Source organism: Vespula vulgaris, chromosome 3, assembly GCF_905475345.1.
Source record: "Vespula vulgaris chromosome 3, iyVesVulg1.1, whole genome shotgun sequence".
Lineage (NCBI taxonomy): Eukaryota > Metazoa > Arthropoda > Insecta > Hymenoptera > Vespidae > Vespula > Vespula vulgaris.
The window spans coordinates 9,178,156-9,197,838 of NC_066588.1; the positions used below are offsets into that span (position 1 = coordinate 9,178,156).

The 19,683-nt window shown below is 31.9% G+C and overlaps 2 protein-coding genes and 1 long non-coding RNA gene across 5 annotated transcripts in view; 2 read left to right on the plus strand and 1 right to left on the minus strand.

Annotated features, from left to right (window-relative positions):
- LOC127062549 (fatty acid synthase-like) overlaps positions 1-9,019 on the plus strand; it is a 41,451-nt gene extending 32,432 nt beyond the window's left edge. Inside the window, exons 18-20 of the mRNA XM_050990996.1 lie at positions 7,391-7,597; positions 8,239-8,493; positions 8,563-9,019. Of these exons, the coding sequence (XP_050846953.1) occupies positions 7,391-7,597; positions 8,239-8,493; positions 8,563-8,691 (591 nt within the window). The 3' untranslated portion in view covers positions 8,692-9,019. The remainder of the gene's footprint in view (positions 1-7,390; positions 7,598-8,238; positions 8,494-8,562) is intronic.
- Positions 1-19,683, plus strand: part of LOC127062547 (fatty acid synthase-like) — a 29,159-nt gene that overhangs the window by 891 nt on the left and 8,585 nt on the right. The window contains exons 4-14 of one of the 2 annotated variants that reach the window (XM_050990992.1): positions 71-489; positions 753-1,046; positions 1,143-1,350; positions 1,456-1,616; positions 1,698-2,015; positions 2,110-2,615; positions 2,709-3,013; positions 3,084-3,491; positions 3,582-4,603; positions 4,689-4,924; positions 5,006-5,699. In XM_050990992.1, the coding sequence (XP_050846949.1) occupies positions 71-489; positions 753-1,046; positions 1,143-1,350; positions 1,456-1,616; positions 1,698-2,015; positions 2,110-2,615; positions 2,709-3,013; positions 3,084-3,491; positions 3,582-4,603; positions 4,689-4,924; positions 5,006-5,699 (4,571 nt within the window). The remainder of the gene's footprint in view (positions 1-70; positions 490-752; positions 1,047-1,142; positions 1,351-1,455; positions 1,617-1,697; positions 2,016-2,109; positions 2,616-2,708; positions 3,014-3,083; positions 3,492-3,581; positions 4,604-4,688; positions 4,925-5,005; positions 5,700-19,683) is intronic. The other variant, XM_050990994.1, reaches the window with a different exon arrangement.
- LOC127062558 (uncharacterized) lies at positions 15,554-18,718 on the minus strand. 2 transcript variants are annotated; one of them, XR_007781152.1, is made up of 4 exons: positions 18,492-18,718; positions 17,993-18,351; positions 17,688-17,886; positions 15,554-17,263 (listed from the first exon to the last, which is right to left on the minus strand). It is a non-coding gene; the product is annotated as an uncharacterized LOC127062558 (long non-coding RNA). The 2 variants fall into 2 exon arrangements; XR_007781151.1 differs by having other exon boundaries at positions 18,481-18,718.

The window sequence follows — 19,683 nt, forward strand, 5'->3', positions numbered from 1 at the left end:
CAGAAGAGTTTTCTTTTTTCATCAAATTATCATGATAATATTAATTCTTAAACTTGGATATCTTCAACAGGGGTGTTGAATCAAGATGGTCGCTGCAAAGTTTTCGACGAAGGTGCAAATGGTTACACACGTAGTGAATGTGTCTCTGTAGCATTTTTGCAAAAAGCAAAAACTGCTAAGAGAATCTATGCTACGATTGTTCATGCAAAAACGAATTGTGATGGTTACAAAAGAGAAGGAATAACATTTCCATCTAGTGAGATACAAAGTGTTCTTCTCAAAAAATTCTACGAAGAATGCGGTATATCACCAGCTTGTATTCCTTACGTAGAAGCTCACGGTACCGGAACGAGAGTCGGAGATCCTGAAGAACTAAATTCCATAGATCAGATATTCACTAAAGATAGAACTAATCCTCTTAAAGTTGGTTCCGTAAAATCGAACATCGGGCATACTGAAGGAGTTAGTGGAATTTGTTCCATTATTAAGGTAAACATCTTTCGAAACATAAAGTGTCACAAATATTTACTTATCTGATTCTTTTCGATGTTTTATTAAGTTATTTAAAATTTATATTTTTAATTCCGATATATTCAGTTTATTGTTTATAAGGTAAACTTTGTGTTTATGCAGCATATTTGCATATCGTTTATATGCTTCTTTAAATATAAATGCAATCACGCGCGTAAAGACACACTCAACACACTCTCTTAATTATATAAATTTATATTTTATTTAAATATATTTTTTAGTCGATATTATCCATGGAATCTGGCATAATACCGCCAAATATTAACTTCAATGAACCACGGAAAGATTCGAGAGGCCTTATAGAAGGACGGATCGATGTTGTTACAAACCATACTGCCTTAGATGGTGAATACATAGCCATTAATTCTTTCGGCTTCGGTGGTGCTAATGCTCACGTTTTGCTCAAGTCAAATCCGAAAATAAAAAACGACAAAGGATTACCAGATTATGATTTGCCTAGACTCGTAGCTGTATCAGGACGTACCACAAAAGCAGTAGAAACTATATTAAATGAAGTATGTAAAAAAAAAATCAACGTACTATTTAATAGGAGGTATAAAGATATAACTAGTTAAATTGTGCAAGTAATATTCAAACTTACTTTTCCATAGATCGATAAACGATCGACAGAAATTGAATTTATTCGCCTTCTTCACGATATTCATTATAAAGCAATACCAGGTCACTTATATCGAGGATACATCATAACTGATATTCAACATCCTGACACGAAAGTAAGGGAGATTGAGTATTCTTCTGGTACGCAGAAACCAATATGTTTCGTCTTCCCTGGAATAGATTCCCAATGGTCCGGAATATGTATGAAAACAATTATTCGAATATTTGTTTCTTAACTTTCAAATCTATAGAAATAATTAATATTACAATGATTAATTGTATTATGTGGTATCTAAAAATTCCTAGGTAAAGCATTGATGAAATTTCCAACATTTGCTAAAGCAATAGAGAAATGCGATGCTGTGTTAAAACCACGTAAACTTCATATTTATGAGATTTTAACTAGGACAGATGTTAGCATATTAGACAATATCATGTACTCATTCGTCGGTATTGCAGCGGTTCAGGTATTGTCGACTAATATTTAAATACTTAAATATATCTGCATTTATTCTGTAACAGCATGTAATGGTGAAAAATCTGTACAGATCGGCTTGGTAGGCCTTTTAACCTCAGTAGGGATACTACCGGACTACATAATTGGTTATTCTGTGGGTGAACTTGCTTGTGCCTACACAGATGGAAGTTTGACACTGGAGGAAACGATATTAGCAGCGTATTCGCTAGCAATATCCGTAATAAAAGCAAAAATACCTCATTGTTCCATGGCCGTAGTAGGGCTTGGTTATAAAGATTTAATGAATTTATGTCCTAATGATATCGACGTCGTGTGTCACAACGGACCCGAAAGTTCAACAATTACCGGATCAGTTGAATCATTGAAAGCATTTGTTGAAAAGCTACAGGTTAGTTTTACGCCAGGGATGTTCCAAAAAATAATAAGAATTGCTTGGGTTGATTTGTTCACGATAAATCTTGTAATATTTGTATGTTTGACAGGTAAACGAAATTTTTGCAAAAGTGGTGTCAGAGAGAAAAATACCGTATCACAGCCGCTATATCACTCCAGCTAAAAGCACTCTTTTGGCAAATTTAAGAAAAGTTATACCAGTAGCAAAACATCGAAGTTATAAGTGGTTGAGTACATCAGTGCCACGGAACGAATGGTCGACTTCAAGTACACAGTACTCGTTTCCCGAGTATCTTACTAATAATTTGTTGAAACCTGTACTTTTTGCGCAAACGTTGAACTTAATTCCTAACAATGCCGTTACCATTGAAATTACGCCAGACAGCCAAGTACATGAAATTTTAAGCAAATCATTGCAAAAAACGGTTATGAATATTGCTTTAACTCAGAAAGATCACAAAGATAACGTAAAAGTTTTCCTAGAAGGATTAGGGAAACTGTATAATGTCGGTTCACAGCTTGATCTTGCTAAACTATACCCACCTGTGGAATATCCTGTATGTCGAGGCACTCCAATGATATCACCACTTATTAGGTAAGATTTACATGAATTTAAATCACAAGAAGGATCAATAATTTTAAAATTTGTTGAAATTAGTGCAAATATTCATTATTATATTATGCATAGGTGGGAACATAGCAATAGCTGGTTCACAGTGAATTACAATAACCGGGAGAAACTTGTTTCCCGAGAACGAATTATTACAGTAACGTACACCACTGAAGAATTCCAGTACATAAAGGGTCACGTGGTTGATGGTCGAAATCTGTTTCCTGGAGCAGGATATTTATTCTTAGTGTGGGAAACGTTGGGAACGATGATAGAAAAGAACCATACAGAAATATCCATTGTGATGGAAAATATAAAGTTTAATCGAGCAACCGCTATTCCCAAAAAGGGCACAGTCGAAATGGTTGTTATGATTCAGAAAGGTAAATGCTCCCTGCAGTATAAAAACTACTTTCCACGTAATTTAATTCATCATGAACTTCAAATGAATAGGTAGTGGTAAATTTGAAGTACAAGAGGGAAATGCTATTATTATTACTGGAACGATTCGTAATATCGAAACGAACATATCCAAGGAGAAAGTACCCGTTGATGTGATCAAGAGAAATCTCAATAATGAAGAAGTAGAATTAAATGAGAAGGATATCTATAAAGAGTTTAAGTTACGTGGTTACCAATATAGCGGTTTCTTCAAAAGCATACGGAGTGCGTCTCTTTCGGAACCAAAAGGATATATTGAATGGAAAAGCAATTGGGCAGCGTTTATGGATAACATGATGCAGATGAAAATGATTAATGTAGATACTAGAGATTTATTAGTGCCGACTGGAATTCAAAAATTAGTAATAGATGCTAAAGCTCACAAAGAGTTTATTCAAAGTTTGACTACTAATGAAAAATGTAAATATAACACATATTTTGAAAGAAAGGTGAAGTAATATACAAAGTTCTTTTCTATCGAATACGCACAATGACCATTTTTTCTTTCAGATGTACCTGTACAATTTTACGAAAACATTGATGTGATTGTAGCGGGAGGTGTGGAAATACATAAAGTTAGCGCTACTGCGATCGCACGAAAACGACCTGTCAGTGATCCCATTATCGAAGAGTATAAATTCACTGCTTATCGTGACAGAATGGAAACATCATTACGAGAAATATTAACGTTATCTGTACATATTACTCTTGAGAATATACCAATGTACAAGGTGAAGACAATTGAACTCGTTCAAGATAAGGATAATATCTTAGCAGAGAAACTCGCTTCCCCGCTGGTTTTGGACATTTTGAACAAATTGCCTTTGGTGCAAGCCAATGTTAATGTATTCACACCGGGAGGAAAACTGGACAATATTCCTGAAGGTGTCACGATTTCAGAATTAAATATGATTGAAACGGGTGAAATCGCATCATTGGCCATTGGATATGATTTGTTGACGAATGGAGAAAGTGACGAATTGAAAAAACTTCTAAAATCTACAAAAGACGGAGGTTTCATTTTGACTCGTGAAAAAAGGAATACAACATTGAACTTATCAACTTTACAGGAAGATCAATTTCGGGTAATTTTGGAAAAAAGTACTACAGAGGAATTGTGGATACTGTTAAGAAAGACGAACAAACTTCCCGAATATACCATGATTGTTGATGTTAATAGCAATGAATTTAACTGGTTGCACAAAGTTCAATATATACTTGCCAGAAATGAGGAAAGAAACATCCAGAACACAAGAATTATACTTGTTGAAGAAGGAAACTTTCAGTCGGGTCTCTTAGGATTCATTAACTGCTTACAGAAAGAACACGGTGGGGATATCTTCCGAGCTGTTTTAATTCAAGATCTTAATGCCCCAAAATTTTCCTTAAACGTACCCCTTTATTCCAAACAACTCGAAATAGATCTCGTTACTAATGTTTTACGTCCAGGGAACATTTGGGGTTCATATAGGCATCAGCTTCTTCGATCATGCGAGCCTAGATTTACCTACCATGCCATTATTAAACAATTGGTACGTATGAATATATTATAGCAAATTATTAGCAAATTATTATTATATTTTAGCATAACTTCAATACAAACATATCTTTTAATAGATACGTGGAGATTTAAATACGATTCGTTGGGTTGAAGGGCCTATTACTAAGGATTATCAAGATGAAGGTCTTATTAGTATTCATTATGCATCACTGAATTTCAAAGACGTGATGTTATCAACGGGTAAAATAGAACCAGAAGGATGTAGTAGAAAAGATAGAGATTGCGTAATTGGATTTGAATACAGTGGAAAAAGTATTACTGGGCATAGAATTATGGGGCTTAACCGCAACAGGTATACTTCTTATTCAAATCATATCGGGTATATAAAATAATAGAAAATAGAAGTAAAGTGGACAAATGAATCTTGTTTCAGATGTTTATCAAATTGTTGTTATTTGGACAAAACTTTTTCTTGGACTGTACCTGAAAGTTGGACTTTAGAAGATGCAGCGACAGTGCCTTGTGTATATTGCACATGCATAGCTGCACTTTACATAAACGGAGACATGCAGAAGGGTGACAGGATTCTTATCCATGCTGGTTCTGGTGGAATTGGTCAAGCCGCTATTAACTTAGCCCTCCGTGAAGGCTGTGAAGTATTTACTACGGTCGGTACACCAGAAAAACGTGAATTCATTAAAAAAACGTTCCCTAGTATAGATGATGATCACATTGGAAATTCGCGAGATACTAGTTTTGAGAAAATGATTTTGCAAGAAACGAATGGTGCAGGTGTAGACATTGTTCTAAATTCTTTAGCAGATGATAAATTTCAAACGTCGCTGCGTTGTTTGTCCAATAAAGGAAGATTTTTAGAAATTGGAAAGTTCGACTTAGCAGCAAATCATCAATTGAGCACCAAAATCTTCATGAAGGGCATCAGTTTTCATGGTGTAATGTTAGATCAAATTATAAACACAAATGACGAAGTCAAAAACGAAATTAGTTCAATATTCAACAAACTTATGAAGGAAAATGCGATCAAACCGATAATTAGGACAGTCTTCGGCCAAGATCAAGTAGAGACTGCACTTAGATTCATGGCAGCTGGAAAGCATATGGGAAAAGTAAGTACACGGCCATTGTATTTATGTATTTTATGTATTTTACTTTACTTTATGTCTATATAAATTTTATTATTCGTAGAAATAGTTTTTGTTTTAAGAATATAAATTATAATCTGCAATCTGCCCTATATATCGTAGGTACTGATAAAGATCCGTGAAGAAAATGAACCAATAAATACACCCATTTTGGCTAAACCTGCTTACATTTGTATTCCGAACAAAAGTTATATAGTTCTTGGTGGTTTGGGAGGATTTGGCTTGGAACTAATCGACTGGTTGATTCTAAGAAATGCTCAGAATATTGTCATTACTTCACGTAATGGCATAAAGTATGGTTATCAACACATGAGAATCAAATTGTGGAAATCATACGGTGTGAATATCAAGATCCTGGTAGGTCTAGATGCGGCTGATCGCGATGCCAGTGAACTAATTGTGAAAACAGCTATTGACCAGGGTCCTGTCGATGGTATATTCAATCTCGCGGTATCTTTGAAAGACAGTATTTGTAGAAATCAAACACCGGAGACTTTTGAGGAATCTTTCAAAGGAAAAGCATGGGCAACAAAATGTTTGGACGAGGTGACCAGAAAACTTTGTCCAGATCTTCGTCATTTTGTCGTTTTCTCTTCCGTGTCATGCGGAAGAGGGAATGCTGGACAAACTAATTACGGTATGGCTAATTCCATTATGGAAAGAATATGTGAAAAGAGAGTAGAAGAAGGTTTGCCTGGATTAGCTATACAATGGGGAGCGATTGGAGATGTCGGTTTGGTTGCTGAAATGCAAAATGAAGATAAAGAACTTGTTATTGGTGGTACCCTACTGCAAAAAATATCTTCATGTTTAGAAGAACTTAATGGGTTTTTGGTACAGGATAAAGCTGTGGTTGCTAGTATGGTAGTCGCTGAAAAACGAAACAAAAGCGATATGAATAATGTTGTAGAGGCTGTCTTAAATATTTTGTGTATGTATTATCCAACCATATATTATTATTGATATTAATAATTTCACTTCAGTACTCCTTGAAATTTCCTTGATATACTTTCTTTACTTATCGTTATTAACTGAAAAGTATCAATTTTTGACTTCAGGTATTAAAGATTTGAAAAGCATTAATCCACGTACTCCCTTGCCTGAACTTGGAATGGATTCCATGACTGCTGTAGAAATAAGACAGACACTCGAACGTGAATATGAAATATACCTTACCGTTTCAGATATTCGGAACTTGAACTTCGAAACTCTCATGGGAATGAATAATAAATTGATGGAAAATAATTACTCTCATAAAAATGATACAAATCAAGTGTTATCCATTATAAATATATTAAAGCAATTCTATGATGAAATGAGTAATGAACTAGCTATACCACTTAAAACCAATCCGGTGGAGGGTCGGGATGAGATATTCTTTCTTCCAGGGATCGAAGGCTATGCTGGCGCTTTCAAAATATTAGAATCGAACATTAAATCACCCGCGACATGTTTTCAATTCCAGACAAATTATGAGTTAAAAACTATTGAAGCTATGGCCAATTTCGTGCTACCGGTATGTCCAGTATTTAGAAAAATACATTTGATTAAATTGAATACTGATGAACATTAGATATTAACATGATACATAACTTTACGTATTGTAGCATATATTGGAGAGACTTAAGGATCGAAGGAAATTCATGTTAATAGGACATTCATTTGGATCGCTTGTAGCTATTGAACTCGCACGAATGTTAGAAGTCAAAGGGTTTATTGGCCGGTTAATATTGATAGACGGTGCTCCTCAGTATCTGAAAAAATTAATACAGGAAAACTTGCGTTCATCATCGCAAGAAGAATTAGAGAACAATATTTTGTACGATATAATCAATGCATATGAGAGTGGCAAAGATGTAGAGGTTCGTCTTCATTTTTCTGAAGGATATTATTTCTTGTCTATTTTCGGAAAGTCTCATATTAATTTTCTAATATTACTTTGCAGCTTGAACTTGAATTAAAAAAATGCAATTCGTGGGATGAAAAATTAAATGCATGGCCGGTTAATATTGATAGACGGTGCTCCTCAGTATCTGAAAAAATTAATACAGGAAAACTTGCGTTCATCATCGCAAGAAGAATTAGAGAACAATATTTTGTACGATATAATCAATGCATATGAGAGTGGCAAAGATGTAGAGGTTCGTCTTCATTTTTCTGAAGGATATTATTTCTTGTCTATTTTCGGAAAGTCTCATATTAATTTTCTAATATTACTTTGCAGCTTGAACTTGAATTAAAAAAATGCAATTCGTGGGATGAAAAATTAAATGCATGGCCGGTTAATATTGATAGACGGTGCTCCTCAGTATCTGAAAAAATTAATACAGGAAAACTTGCGTTCATCATCGCAAGAAGAATTAGAGAACAATATTTTGTACGATATAATCAATGCATATGAGAGTGGCAAAGATGTAGAGGTTCGTCTTCATTTTTCTGAAGGATATTATTTCTTGTCTATTTTCGGAAAGTCTCATATTAATTTTCTAATATTACTTTGCAGCTTGAACTTGAATTAAAAAAATGCAATTCGTGGGATGAAAAATTAAATGCATGGCTTAATGTTCTATCTCCCGAACGCAAAGAATTATTTTCAAAAGTAGATCGAAGAAATGTTATTCACTCAGTTTATGTGAGATTGCGAGCAATTGCAACTTATAATCCAGATCCAATGCCATATCTAAGAGCACCAATCACATTGTTCAAACCGCTATTTCCTCCTATATTAAATGCTTCGTATGATTATGAACTGCAAGATGTAGGTTTTGAAACTTTGTAGAAATGATGAAAATGATATTATTTTATTGTAAAGTGGTGGTATTTTCAGATAACTGAAGGCAAAGTAGATGTTCACGTTGTTGAAGGTAATCATACTACGATGTTATGTGCCACGGAAATTGCAATGGCTATTAATGGTGAATTATTTGAGTGTGCTGCAACAATTAAGAAAACGTAATTTAAGAAAACTAATAGTGCATTGATGATATATTTGTGTGTTGTGATTATTCAAAGTAAATATGGGATATCAGCTTTATGTGACAAATTTATTTGTATTTTGGAATAGAGGAAATAAGAGGGAAGTCTGCTTTCGAAATCTGATAAATATTTGAAGTTTGTAGTAGATAATTGGATAGTATCCGTTCTTATATAAATCACATTAACGGAAAAATTACGTGGCTCTTTCTATTCGTTATAATGTATCGTTCTATTTACTACAGGCTTCAGAAATATTATGTTTGGCTTGTAAAAGATCATATAAAATATAAATCTAATTTATGAGAGAATGGTACACCGTTCAAACGTTGGATTTTCTCCGTGTGAACGTCATTCTGCCTTTATAGTCATTCCATTTGTGATTTCAATCCTTTTTAATGAGTAACTTCGGTGAGGAAACTCTTTATCGTGTCTTTTAGCATATCGAGTTAACTAATTAATCGAAGATATTTTTCCTCGAAATTTCGATGATGCAATATTTTGAGTTATAAATTATTTTGAGTTTGATCGCCATTAATATACTGCATATATATTTGTACTATTCTGAAGTGTCATAATATTTTTTTTATTATTGTTGATTGTTGGTAAGTAGTATATAACTACACGTTCAGAAGTAGCATGTAACTACAATTTTGCCCTTGGTTTGTGCAATACTGTTTCTTCCCCTTTTTATAAGCGAAATCTATTTACGAGTTAACATGACGATTGGTTAGTGCCTATCAGAAAAGAATAACTAGGAAATTAATATTGGTAGAAAATAGTTTCCACAAAATCGATACACGAACGATACCGTTCTTCCAAACTATACACGTCAATCGGCCGCACGAGTATGACACACTCATCACTCCTATATTAGGCTACCCTTCGCTCCATATCGCTTATTATAATCTAAAAGAGACGATCAGAGAATAACGGAAGTAACGACTACTCCTATCTGTGCAACTCACGTTTCGTTGGTTACACAACCACCTATAGTGTTATATTATCAACACTTTTATGCTTAATGATACGTTGCGGATTTGGAAGCGTTGGGTTCATACAAATGCATAATTTTTATACTTTTATACATTCGTTTTGGTAATATATAACATTTGATAATATATGATAATGTAAGACAATAATTGTCTTCAATTTTTCAGAATATATAATTAGAATATAAATAAATTAAGTAATTATATTAATATATGATATAATAATTAATCAATTAATTGATTTGGTAGTTTTATAGTACTATACTGCCAGATAGCGTTTTTCAGCCTGTTTTGGCAAGGATATTATTCTATCAACTAGCTTTTATTGACACAATCGTCGCTGATACTTATAGTGGACAAATGATATGGACGATGCCATCATATGTTCGTCATTTTACTTATCCCAACTGGCAATATAGTAGTAATGTTGATATATATTTGCTTAGATGCGTACATGTATTTTCCTCACCATGGTGCGTATAGATATCAATACTATCGCTTTATTATCCATCTCGATTCACACATCACCCGTCCTTATGCACTGAATAATCTCAACTTACGAACACGGAGCGAGCTGTTCAAGAGGCATAGTTTCAATTGATTTAGATTCAACAATTAAAAATGATTTATAAGGAGATATCAAGGAATGTTTCAATAATCAAACACTTTATGGTAACTTCACCATAAAGGTAATTCTCAATCCTCATCGAACAAACGATCCTTATCATAGAAGGATCAGGATTTCTCAATAAATTTACACATTTCGAGGTCTTTACCCTGCAATAGATATTAGAAAATCCGTTCTATTAGAGGCTAAATTTACATATTTAGGTACAATTAAATATGTCCAGATCGAGTTGATTTCAAACTTCTCTAATTCATCCCATAAAAAGACATTTTGTAAGCTTTAAGATATTGAATTATCGTATTACTACAAAATTTTTCAGCTCTGTGCTTGAATAGCATCGATTTATTATTTAACGTTAATATAGAGACAGGTAGTTCATAGGTCAGTTTCAATTGTAGCTGTTATTATTTGAATATATATTGTATTAAATACTGTGGAGCGTGAATGGACGTGATAATTAATTTTTAAAAAAGAAATTACAATTCCGTAAAAAGGGACTTCTTATTTTCTATTTTATGATTTTTTTTTCAGGTTTTTAACTTTTTTATATTTTGTATTTTTTAATTAATTCTCGATTATCTTGCTAAAATACGCTTAGATTCAATTTTAGTTCAAAGTACTTCAATATGCATGGTAATAATATATTCATATCATACTGATCAGAGAGCAGGTTATTCAATAGACCTCTGGACGAAAATATTTTTTAACAAATATTAAGCCACTACTTTTATTTGTTGTTAAGTTACCGGGTTTCAATATAAAATCCATTTGTTTTTCAGCTTTTAGAAAATTATTTTAATATAATTAAGAACATTACCTTCAATAGTCCCCAAATATGAGTATGAATATATTTTCTTTCTACATGTTTTTACCTTCATATCTGTTCGACTATTATTCATCAAATAATGCAATATAAAGGCATGTATCCAGAAAAAATAATGCATGTACCTTGTAAGATAGTTGATGTTTCCAGTTATCAGAGATATATATTACAATAAAATTTATAGTCTTTATCATTAAATAGTGTTGACGCTTACGTAGCATGAATAGAAAAATAAATAATGCAAATATAAATTTGAATAATGTATGCGAATAGATAATATTAAATGGAAAGAAAATTTTTGGCGATCTCAGATAATATATTTTTGGAAGGATATAAAACAAATGAATAAAATGAGATTTGTCAATACTGATCAGATATAAAAAAAAAATATTTCAATGTCAATTGAGGTTTATACACATTATATTTTGAAGGAGAATAAGAAAGATAACAATTTCATGAATGTATAGAAGAAATGTCCAAATTTTATTCAGTTATATCAATCCAAGCTAAAAAGTTGCCATTTCTGAATACGCTCGTAGATTTGCTGAAGCCAATAATGAGGGGGAAATGAAAAATAATATTGATAACAGCAAAGATTGTATCAACGATGAAAACTATCCTTGGAAATTATATTTTAAAGTTTGAACAATCTCATACGATATTATGAGCCGAATGTTGAACGAACGTACTTATAAGGCTACAGTACATTCTAGTATTATTCCAGAATATATTCCAGAAATATTCATAGAATGTTGTATTAACAGCTATTTGTTTCTTCGCTTCCGAGATATCTGTGCTTCACAGGGAACTTGATGTAGATGAACACATCATCATATAGATTCTACATTACTTATAGAGATAGGTAAAACAAATGACAAATGTATGTTTCAATGTAGACAAATGGCTGCGGTACCATGAGTTTTATCAAAGTTTTAACAAAGCTTTAAAATATTTTATAATATTAGTTAGATGTACCTGGACCATTGTGTAACGTCGATGCAACCTGTAATTCTAGTGGTAACACGATAGAACACTCTTATATAACTATGCGCAGTGGATTATGCGATTATACGATCGTCGGTGGATCAAACATGTGCTTCCATCCAGTAGTTTTTTTACCGTTTACTCGTTACGTACTGCTTCCATCATGTTCTTCGGAAGATTTCTTTTTTTCATTTAACTATCGTGGTAACGTTAATTTAAAAAATCAGATATCTCTGACAGAGATGTTAAACTGAGACCATTGCTGCAAGGTTTAGAAGATGCACTGTTACACAAACTGTATGCTCTTCTATAGCATTATACAAAAAGCAAAAATTGTTACGGAAATCCGTGCTGCGATTATTCATGCGAAAACGATTTCTGATGGTTATAATAGTGAAGGAATAAAGTTCTCATTGATCGAAGAGTACCCTTTCAAGGAATTCTACAAATAATGCCTTACATTCCCTAGATCGAAGCATATAATACTGTAATGAAATTCAGGTATCGCGAAGAATGAAGTTTCATAAATCGAATTTTCACTAAATTGAGAGTAAATCCACTAAATCCGATTGTATCAAGTCAAACTTGGGACATATCAAACCAACCAGATTCTTCTATTGCAAAGATAAACAATGTTTTCAGTTTAATATTGAATAAATATAGGCCTACACAGGAATTATTGATATATATAAGCGATAAAGCCATTATTCCACTAAATATTGATATTAACAGGTCACGTAAATACGCGAAAGCTATCGTAGATAGACGAATCGAAATAATTGCATAGTCAGTTCCGTGAGATGTAAACGTATAGCCATAAACGAATGCTGATGTTTTACTTAAACTGATGCCTAATCCAAAAACAGAAATTAACAATGGATTGCCAGATAATAATTTACTTAGATTCGTAACTGCTTTTTTACTTATTGAAGTAGTAGAAATGCGTATGCAAAAAGAATTAACTGTTACGAAATGGAAAAAGAATTGGGTAACGTTCATGGATAACGTGATGCAAATGATAATCATAGATTTAGAAACTACAGATCTTTGAGCCGACTGGAATTTGAAAATAGTTCATGTATACTAAAGCTCATCAACCATATGTGCTGTGTTAGATAATTAATCAAAAATATAAATACAAAATAATTATCAATGGAATGTGAAATGATATATGAAAATAATATTATTAGGAATTCGTTAGTGTTCCTTTCCGTCGATTACTTTTAATCCTATTTTTTTTGTCAGATTTACGTGAACGTATCTTCAAAATCAATGATGCACTGGTAGCGAATGGTTTGGAAATGTACAAAGTTGTATCTATTGTGATTTCTCGAAAACGACATTTCTGTCATCTAATTACCAATCAATACCAATAAAGGAAAATTTTTAGAAACTAGAAATTTCTACTTATCTGCAAATAATCAATGAAGCTACAGAACCTCATGAAGGGTATCTCATTTCATGGTGCAATGTTGGATTCAATTATGAATAGAAATGAAGTCAAAAATGAAATTTAATTAATATTCGACAAAATCGTTAATGAGAATGCGATGAAATCGGTAATGAGGACAGTCTTCGATAAATATCAAATAGTCGCAGCACTTAGATTCGTAGTGGCAGAAAAACGTATGGGAAAAATAAGTCGACATTTTTTGTTTTCTCGTATTTTACTTATGTTAATATATTTTATGTGTTTAAATATTTTATTATTCGTGGAATATTGTTCTGTTTTAACAATATATATAATAATCTGCATTACGTTTTAACCATCATAGGTACACATAATGATCTGCTAAGAAAATGAACCACTAAATACATCCATTTTGTCTTAATCTTATCATACATGTTTCCCAAACAAAAGTTATGAAGTTTTTGATGGATTGGGTGGTTTTGACATGGAATTAGTCGATATGATGATTCTAAGGAATGCTCAAAATATTTCCCTTACTTTGCTAAATGTCGCAGAATATGGTTCCATATATAAGAATCGAATTATGGCAATCATGCAGCGAGAGTCTCAAGAACCTGGTTTGTTTTTATGCGTCTAAACCAGATGTCTGCGAACTTATTCTGAAAACAGCGACAAGCATATAAAAATTCAATGATATATTCAATCTCCCGGTTTACTTGAAGGACAGTATTTATAGTAACCAAAAACCATAGATTTCTGTGGAGTCTTTCAAACGAAAAGCACCGGCCACAAAATATTTGGACGAGGAGACTAGAAATATATGTCTACATTTTGGTCGCTTCGTAGTTTTCTCTTTAGTCTCTTACACAAGAGGGAATGTCGGATAAACGAATAACGATATGGCTAATCCCATTATGGAAGCATATGTGAAAAAATATTACTATCGCCACTAATGGCGTTTAATCCGATTCCATATAGACAGTTAAATAAACTGAAGGATACTTATTTATGAGAACATCGTACTTATAAAGAATATACGAAGATCTATGTACTGGCATACATTCAATAATTTCAAACTGATTAAAAACAATAAACTCTTAATATATAAAACCGTCAGAAAATCCATCTGATTATACGGCTTGCAAATCTGTAGCATGGCGATCAAATCCATCATAAAGAAAATTGAAATGCTATAATCTATTTTTTGCGTAATATTCTATATGTATATTGATTTATTAGAAATGATAATATTAAGAAGGTTATACAATTTCCATCAGGTTAATAAGAACTTATAAATCTTTTATAGCAACGTCAAATTAGAATCAATAACCATATAAACTATCTTGACAAAAATTGCGAGCCACATCTGCCTAGAATATTACAGAGAAAGCAGCATTTAGATATACTCGGAATCAATTTCTAATACATCCCATACGCATAGAAAAGTTGCAACAGTACTATAGTTACATAGGAATTTTCGGTATCTGTATTGAGATTTGCACGATATTATATTCACCTCTACAAATGGTGCAAGTAATTTTGTTTAAAAATTGAATACACAAATAAAGGAATAAAGAAATAAAATAAAACTCCTTTTCATTGTATCCTTTGCACCCGTCATTCTTGCTATGTGACATCTTCTGTACTCTTTGTACTTACGTATTTTCAAGATTTATTCCTCTTTCAGATCACACATATTATTATCTACAATTTCCGTAACACCGATAACGATCACGATAACAATAACGATAACGATAACGATAACAATAACAAAAATAATTGAAATGATAAGAACAATAATCTTAACAATGACAACAACGATAACAAGAATTATAATAACAATAGTAATACGAAAAATTATTATTATAATTATAATTATTATTATTAATATTATTATTAATATATTATATATTAATGTATATAATAATAATAATAATAATAATAATTATTATTATTATTATTATTATAATTATAATAGTAATAAAATAATAAAACGTAACAGTCAATACACATTTTTTGCATTTGATATTTTACTAATCACTGCTACTTCCTTAGAAACATACACAAATTTATGAAATGTTAAAAACAATTTTTTGTGCAAAAGAAATTCACACTTACTTTCTGTAACAATGACTCGGATATAATTTATGATGCGAAAGTTTCTAGATAAAACGGTGTATACATATTGTACAATATACATGTAAGAATTTATAATGAAGAAATTTATAATGAAGGATTACGCAATATCTATCGTATTATTTAACTTGACTTCTTTGTCATTGAATTGTGTTAATTCATTACGTAACTTTAATATAAGTACAAGCAGTTCAACGTTTAGTGTGATATGTATTCACATCCATTAGAATGATCTAGCATAGTCTTATCTATACACGATAGGTTGTGCTATAACGAATATTGTCCACTGATATATATCCTTGCTATAAAAAATAGATGTATCGCTAACGCTTTTAATAATTATGAAGAAGTAGGATTAGTTTGGTTTCAGTTCAAATTTCTATAATTATATCGCGCAAAGAAATGAGAAAAAAGAAGAGATCATGAATAAGTACAAATAAGAAAACGAATCGTATATATTTTTCAGAAATGTGAATCCAGAATCTAGCGAAGAAGATGCTATTTCTGGATTAATTGCTTATTTTCCGAGATACAAAAATGCGGAGAGATTAAAAGATAATTTTTTTAATCGCAAGGACCATATCACCGATTAAAATTTGTGTTAAAGACAAAGCTTCAAAAATGCTTGTTCATACGATTTATTTTATTTAATGAAATAAACTAATAGTCGCCAAGTTTCGCTCTTATATTATCTATTTTCAGAATTCATTATTTCATTTACTCTTACTGTTTATTAGCACATTATATAATATTTTTAATCTTACTCATAACTCCTACTGACTTTCCATTATAAAATATTTTACATATTCCGATCAAACGTGAAATTTTTCATTAGATAATATTCTTTCATTGTTGACGGGCTGCGCCATTCTCATAAGAATTCGTAATTTAATATGCCGATATGATATCTTATGACATAAACCAGAAATGAAAATGATGAATTAAAATGAAGAAACCTGCCCTTTCCATCTTTTTCTACTTACAACTTGATTTTACTGTTACTTAGCAGAATGTCATATACAATATACAAACTTTCAGAAAAAAATGTTACATACGCTGAGTAAGATGTAAACTTAATATTTTCAATTAAAAAATATCTATCTTATCACGACGGACTTTTTTGCTATTGAATAATACCGTCGTAATACCTAATTAGAATAGGTTACGAGAAAGTTCAAGTGCCAAATGGATTCATTTTCATTTGAATAAATTTAAAATACAGAATGCAGAAAGAATGCAATGTTGCGTCAGATAATGAATTCTTTGAGAAAGCATATTACATTGTTATAAAAGTAAATTCATCGTCGACGATTTCCATCATAGTAAAAGCTATGAGAAATTCTGCATTCAATTCTAATTTCTACATAATATTTTGTGTGGAAAACTGAGAAACATTAAAGTATGAAGGATATGAAAAGACAACAAAATCATACGTTTTTTTCCAATATACCAATGCAAAACATGGAGAAAAAGTTGTTCTTTCCAGATTCGCTGATTTCCGGAATCAAACAATTTGATGCAATTAAAAAGTAGTCCTTTAAACTGCAAACATTGTATCACCGAAGACAAACTAAATTAGACCTGAAAATTAGATACCAATTATACATATTTTATTTGACGAAGTAAACTAGCTAACATTAACATTTATCTAGTATTAGATTTTTTAAGAATATCTGGAAATTTGATAATGACAAAGTGAACAAAATTCAGAAATCCCATGCAATACTTTTATAATATTAAACGAGCTTATATCATGGATGTTACGTGTAGAATCATGCTCGAATATAATTATGCAACTACAGTAGATGCTAGCTTTAATACAGAAGATATTCGTGGAACAAGCATAGGTGAATACATAATTATGTATTTTATATCGATACGGGGACATCTTTGCTTTGTGGTTACTTTCAGGTACGTGATATGGTCAATATATAGAATATCGATTACTTATCACATCATTATTAATCAACTGGTATGAATAAAATTATTTTTTTCAGACATTTACCAAATTTTTGTTAATTCTTCTCCTGAACTGAACTTGATAGTTGCAGTTCAGAAAATGCAGCAACAGTACCGTGTGTATATTGCACATGCATAGCTGCATTTTACATTAACGGAAGGATGCTAAAGAGTGAAAGAATCTTTAGCCATGCTGGTTATGGTGAAATTGTCCGAGTAACTACTAACGTAGTATCCCGTGAAGGCTGTGAAATATTCATTACGGTCGATAAACCATAAAAAAGTAAATTCATTAAAGAAACATTTTCTAGTATCGAATAACATCACATTAAAAATTCTCGAGATACTAACATGAAAAAAAAGATTTTGCAACAAATCGTTGGTGCAGGTGTAGACCTTTCCCTAAATACTTTAGTAGAAGATAAACTGTAATTTTCTCTGCGTTGTTCATCTATAAATGACGATTTTTAGAAATTAGAAACTTCCGTTTTGCGGCAAATAATCAATAGAGCATCGTATCTTTATGAAGACTGTCAGTTTTCATGGTGTAATGTTAGTTGGAACTATGAACACAAATGACAATGCAAAAATCGAAATTTATTTAACATTCAACCAACTCATTAAAGAGAATACGACCAAATCGATAATTAGGATAGTCTTTGGTAAACATCAAGTAGTGGCAGCACTTAGATTCATACTTGCAAGAAACCCTATTGAAAAAATATGTTAACATTTGTTGTTTTTTCGTATTTTACTTATTTTATTTTATTTTATTTTATCTCTTTAAATATGTTATTAATAGTGGAATATGTTTTTATTTTAACAATATAAATTTTGACCTGCAATCCACCTTAAACGACGTAGGAATTCATAAACGCCCGCAAAGAGAATAATCCACTAAATACACGCATTCTGGCTGAACCTTCTTAGACTTGTATTTCAAACAAAGTTACACACTTCTTGTTAGTTTGGGAGTAGTTGTTTTGTAACTAATCGTTTGATTGATTATATCAAATACTCAGAATAGTCGACGGAATAGTACGGAAAAAATAATGTCGACGGAATAACTTACTACAATAGAATAACAGGAAGTTCAAGAGTTAAATGTATTCATTCATCAATTCAATACGTTAAAAACATAAAGTAAAGAAAAAATGCAATATTGCGTCAGAAATTCAAATCATTGACGAAGGATATTACATTGTTATAAAAGTGGATTCATCGTCGATTTCAGTCATAGTAAAAACTTATATATTCCTTCAATATAGATCTGATTACTACATTACATTTCGCGGTGAAAATCGATATATAACGAAATACCATGACAGGATATGAAGATACCAAAATATCGTACAAATGCCTGCCATATGCTAATCCAGAACCAGGCGAAGAAGTTGTTATTTCTGGAATCGCGGGTAGATTTCCAGAATCCCAAACTGTGAAGGAATTTAAAAATAATATTTTTAACTACAAAGATTGTATCACCGAAAACGCATTCGCATGGACCTCAGGTATCAATTTCCGAATATACTAATTTCATTTACCAGAGTAAGCTATTTAACGTTAACGTTTTCCTATCGTTATGGTTTATAATGTAATTCAGACATTCCAAAGCATTTCGGCAAAATTCAAAATATTGAAAAATTCGATGCGTCCTTTTTTGGAATACATTTTAAGCAAGCTCATACAATGGATCCTATGAGCAGAATGATGTTGGAACATACTTACGAAGCTATAATAGATGCTGGGATTAATCCAGAAGATCTTCGGGGAACAAGGACAGGTGTATTCCTAAATTCATGTTTCTCCGATTCCGAAGCAATTTTGCTTCACAACATACTTCAGGTACTTCAAAAGAAAAAACGATGAGGGTATAGATTATCGATCGCTTATATGGATGTATAAAATAAAGGATATGTCTCTTTCAAAATAGGAAAGTGTTTCTGGTGTCACGAGCTGTTGCAGAAGTATGATGGCTCAACATATTTCATATTGGTTGGGTGTAACAGGTCCATCATATAACGTTGATACAGCGTGTAGTT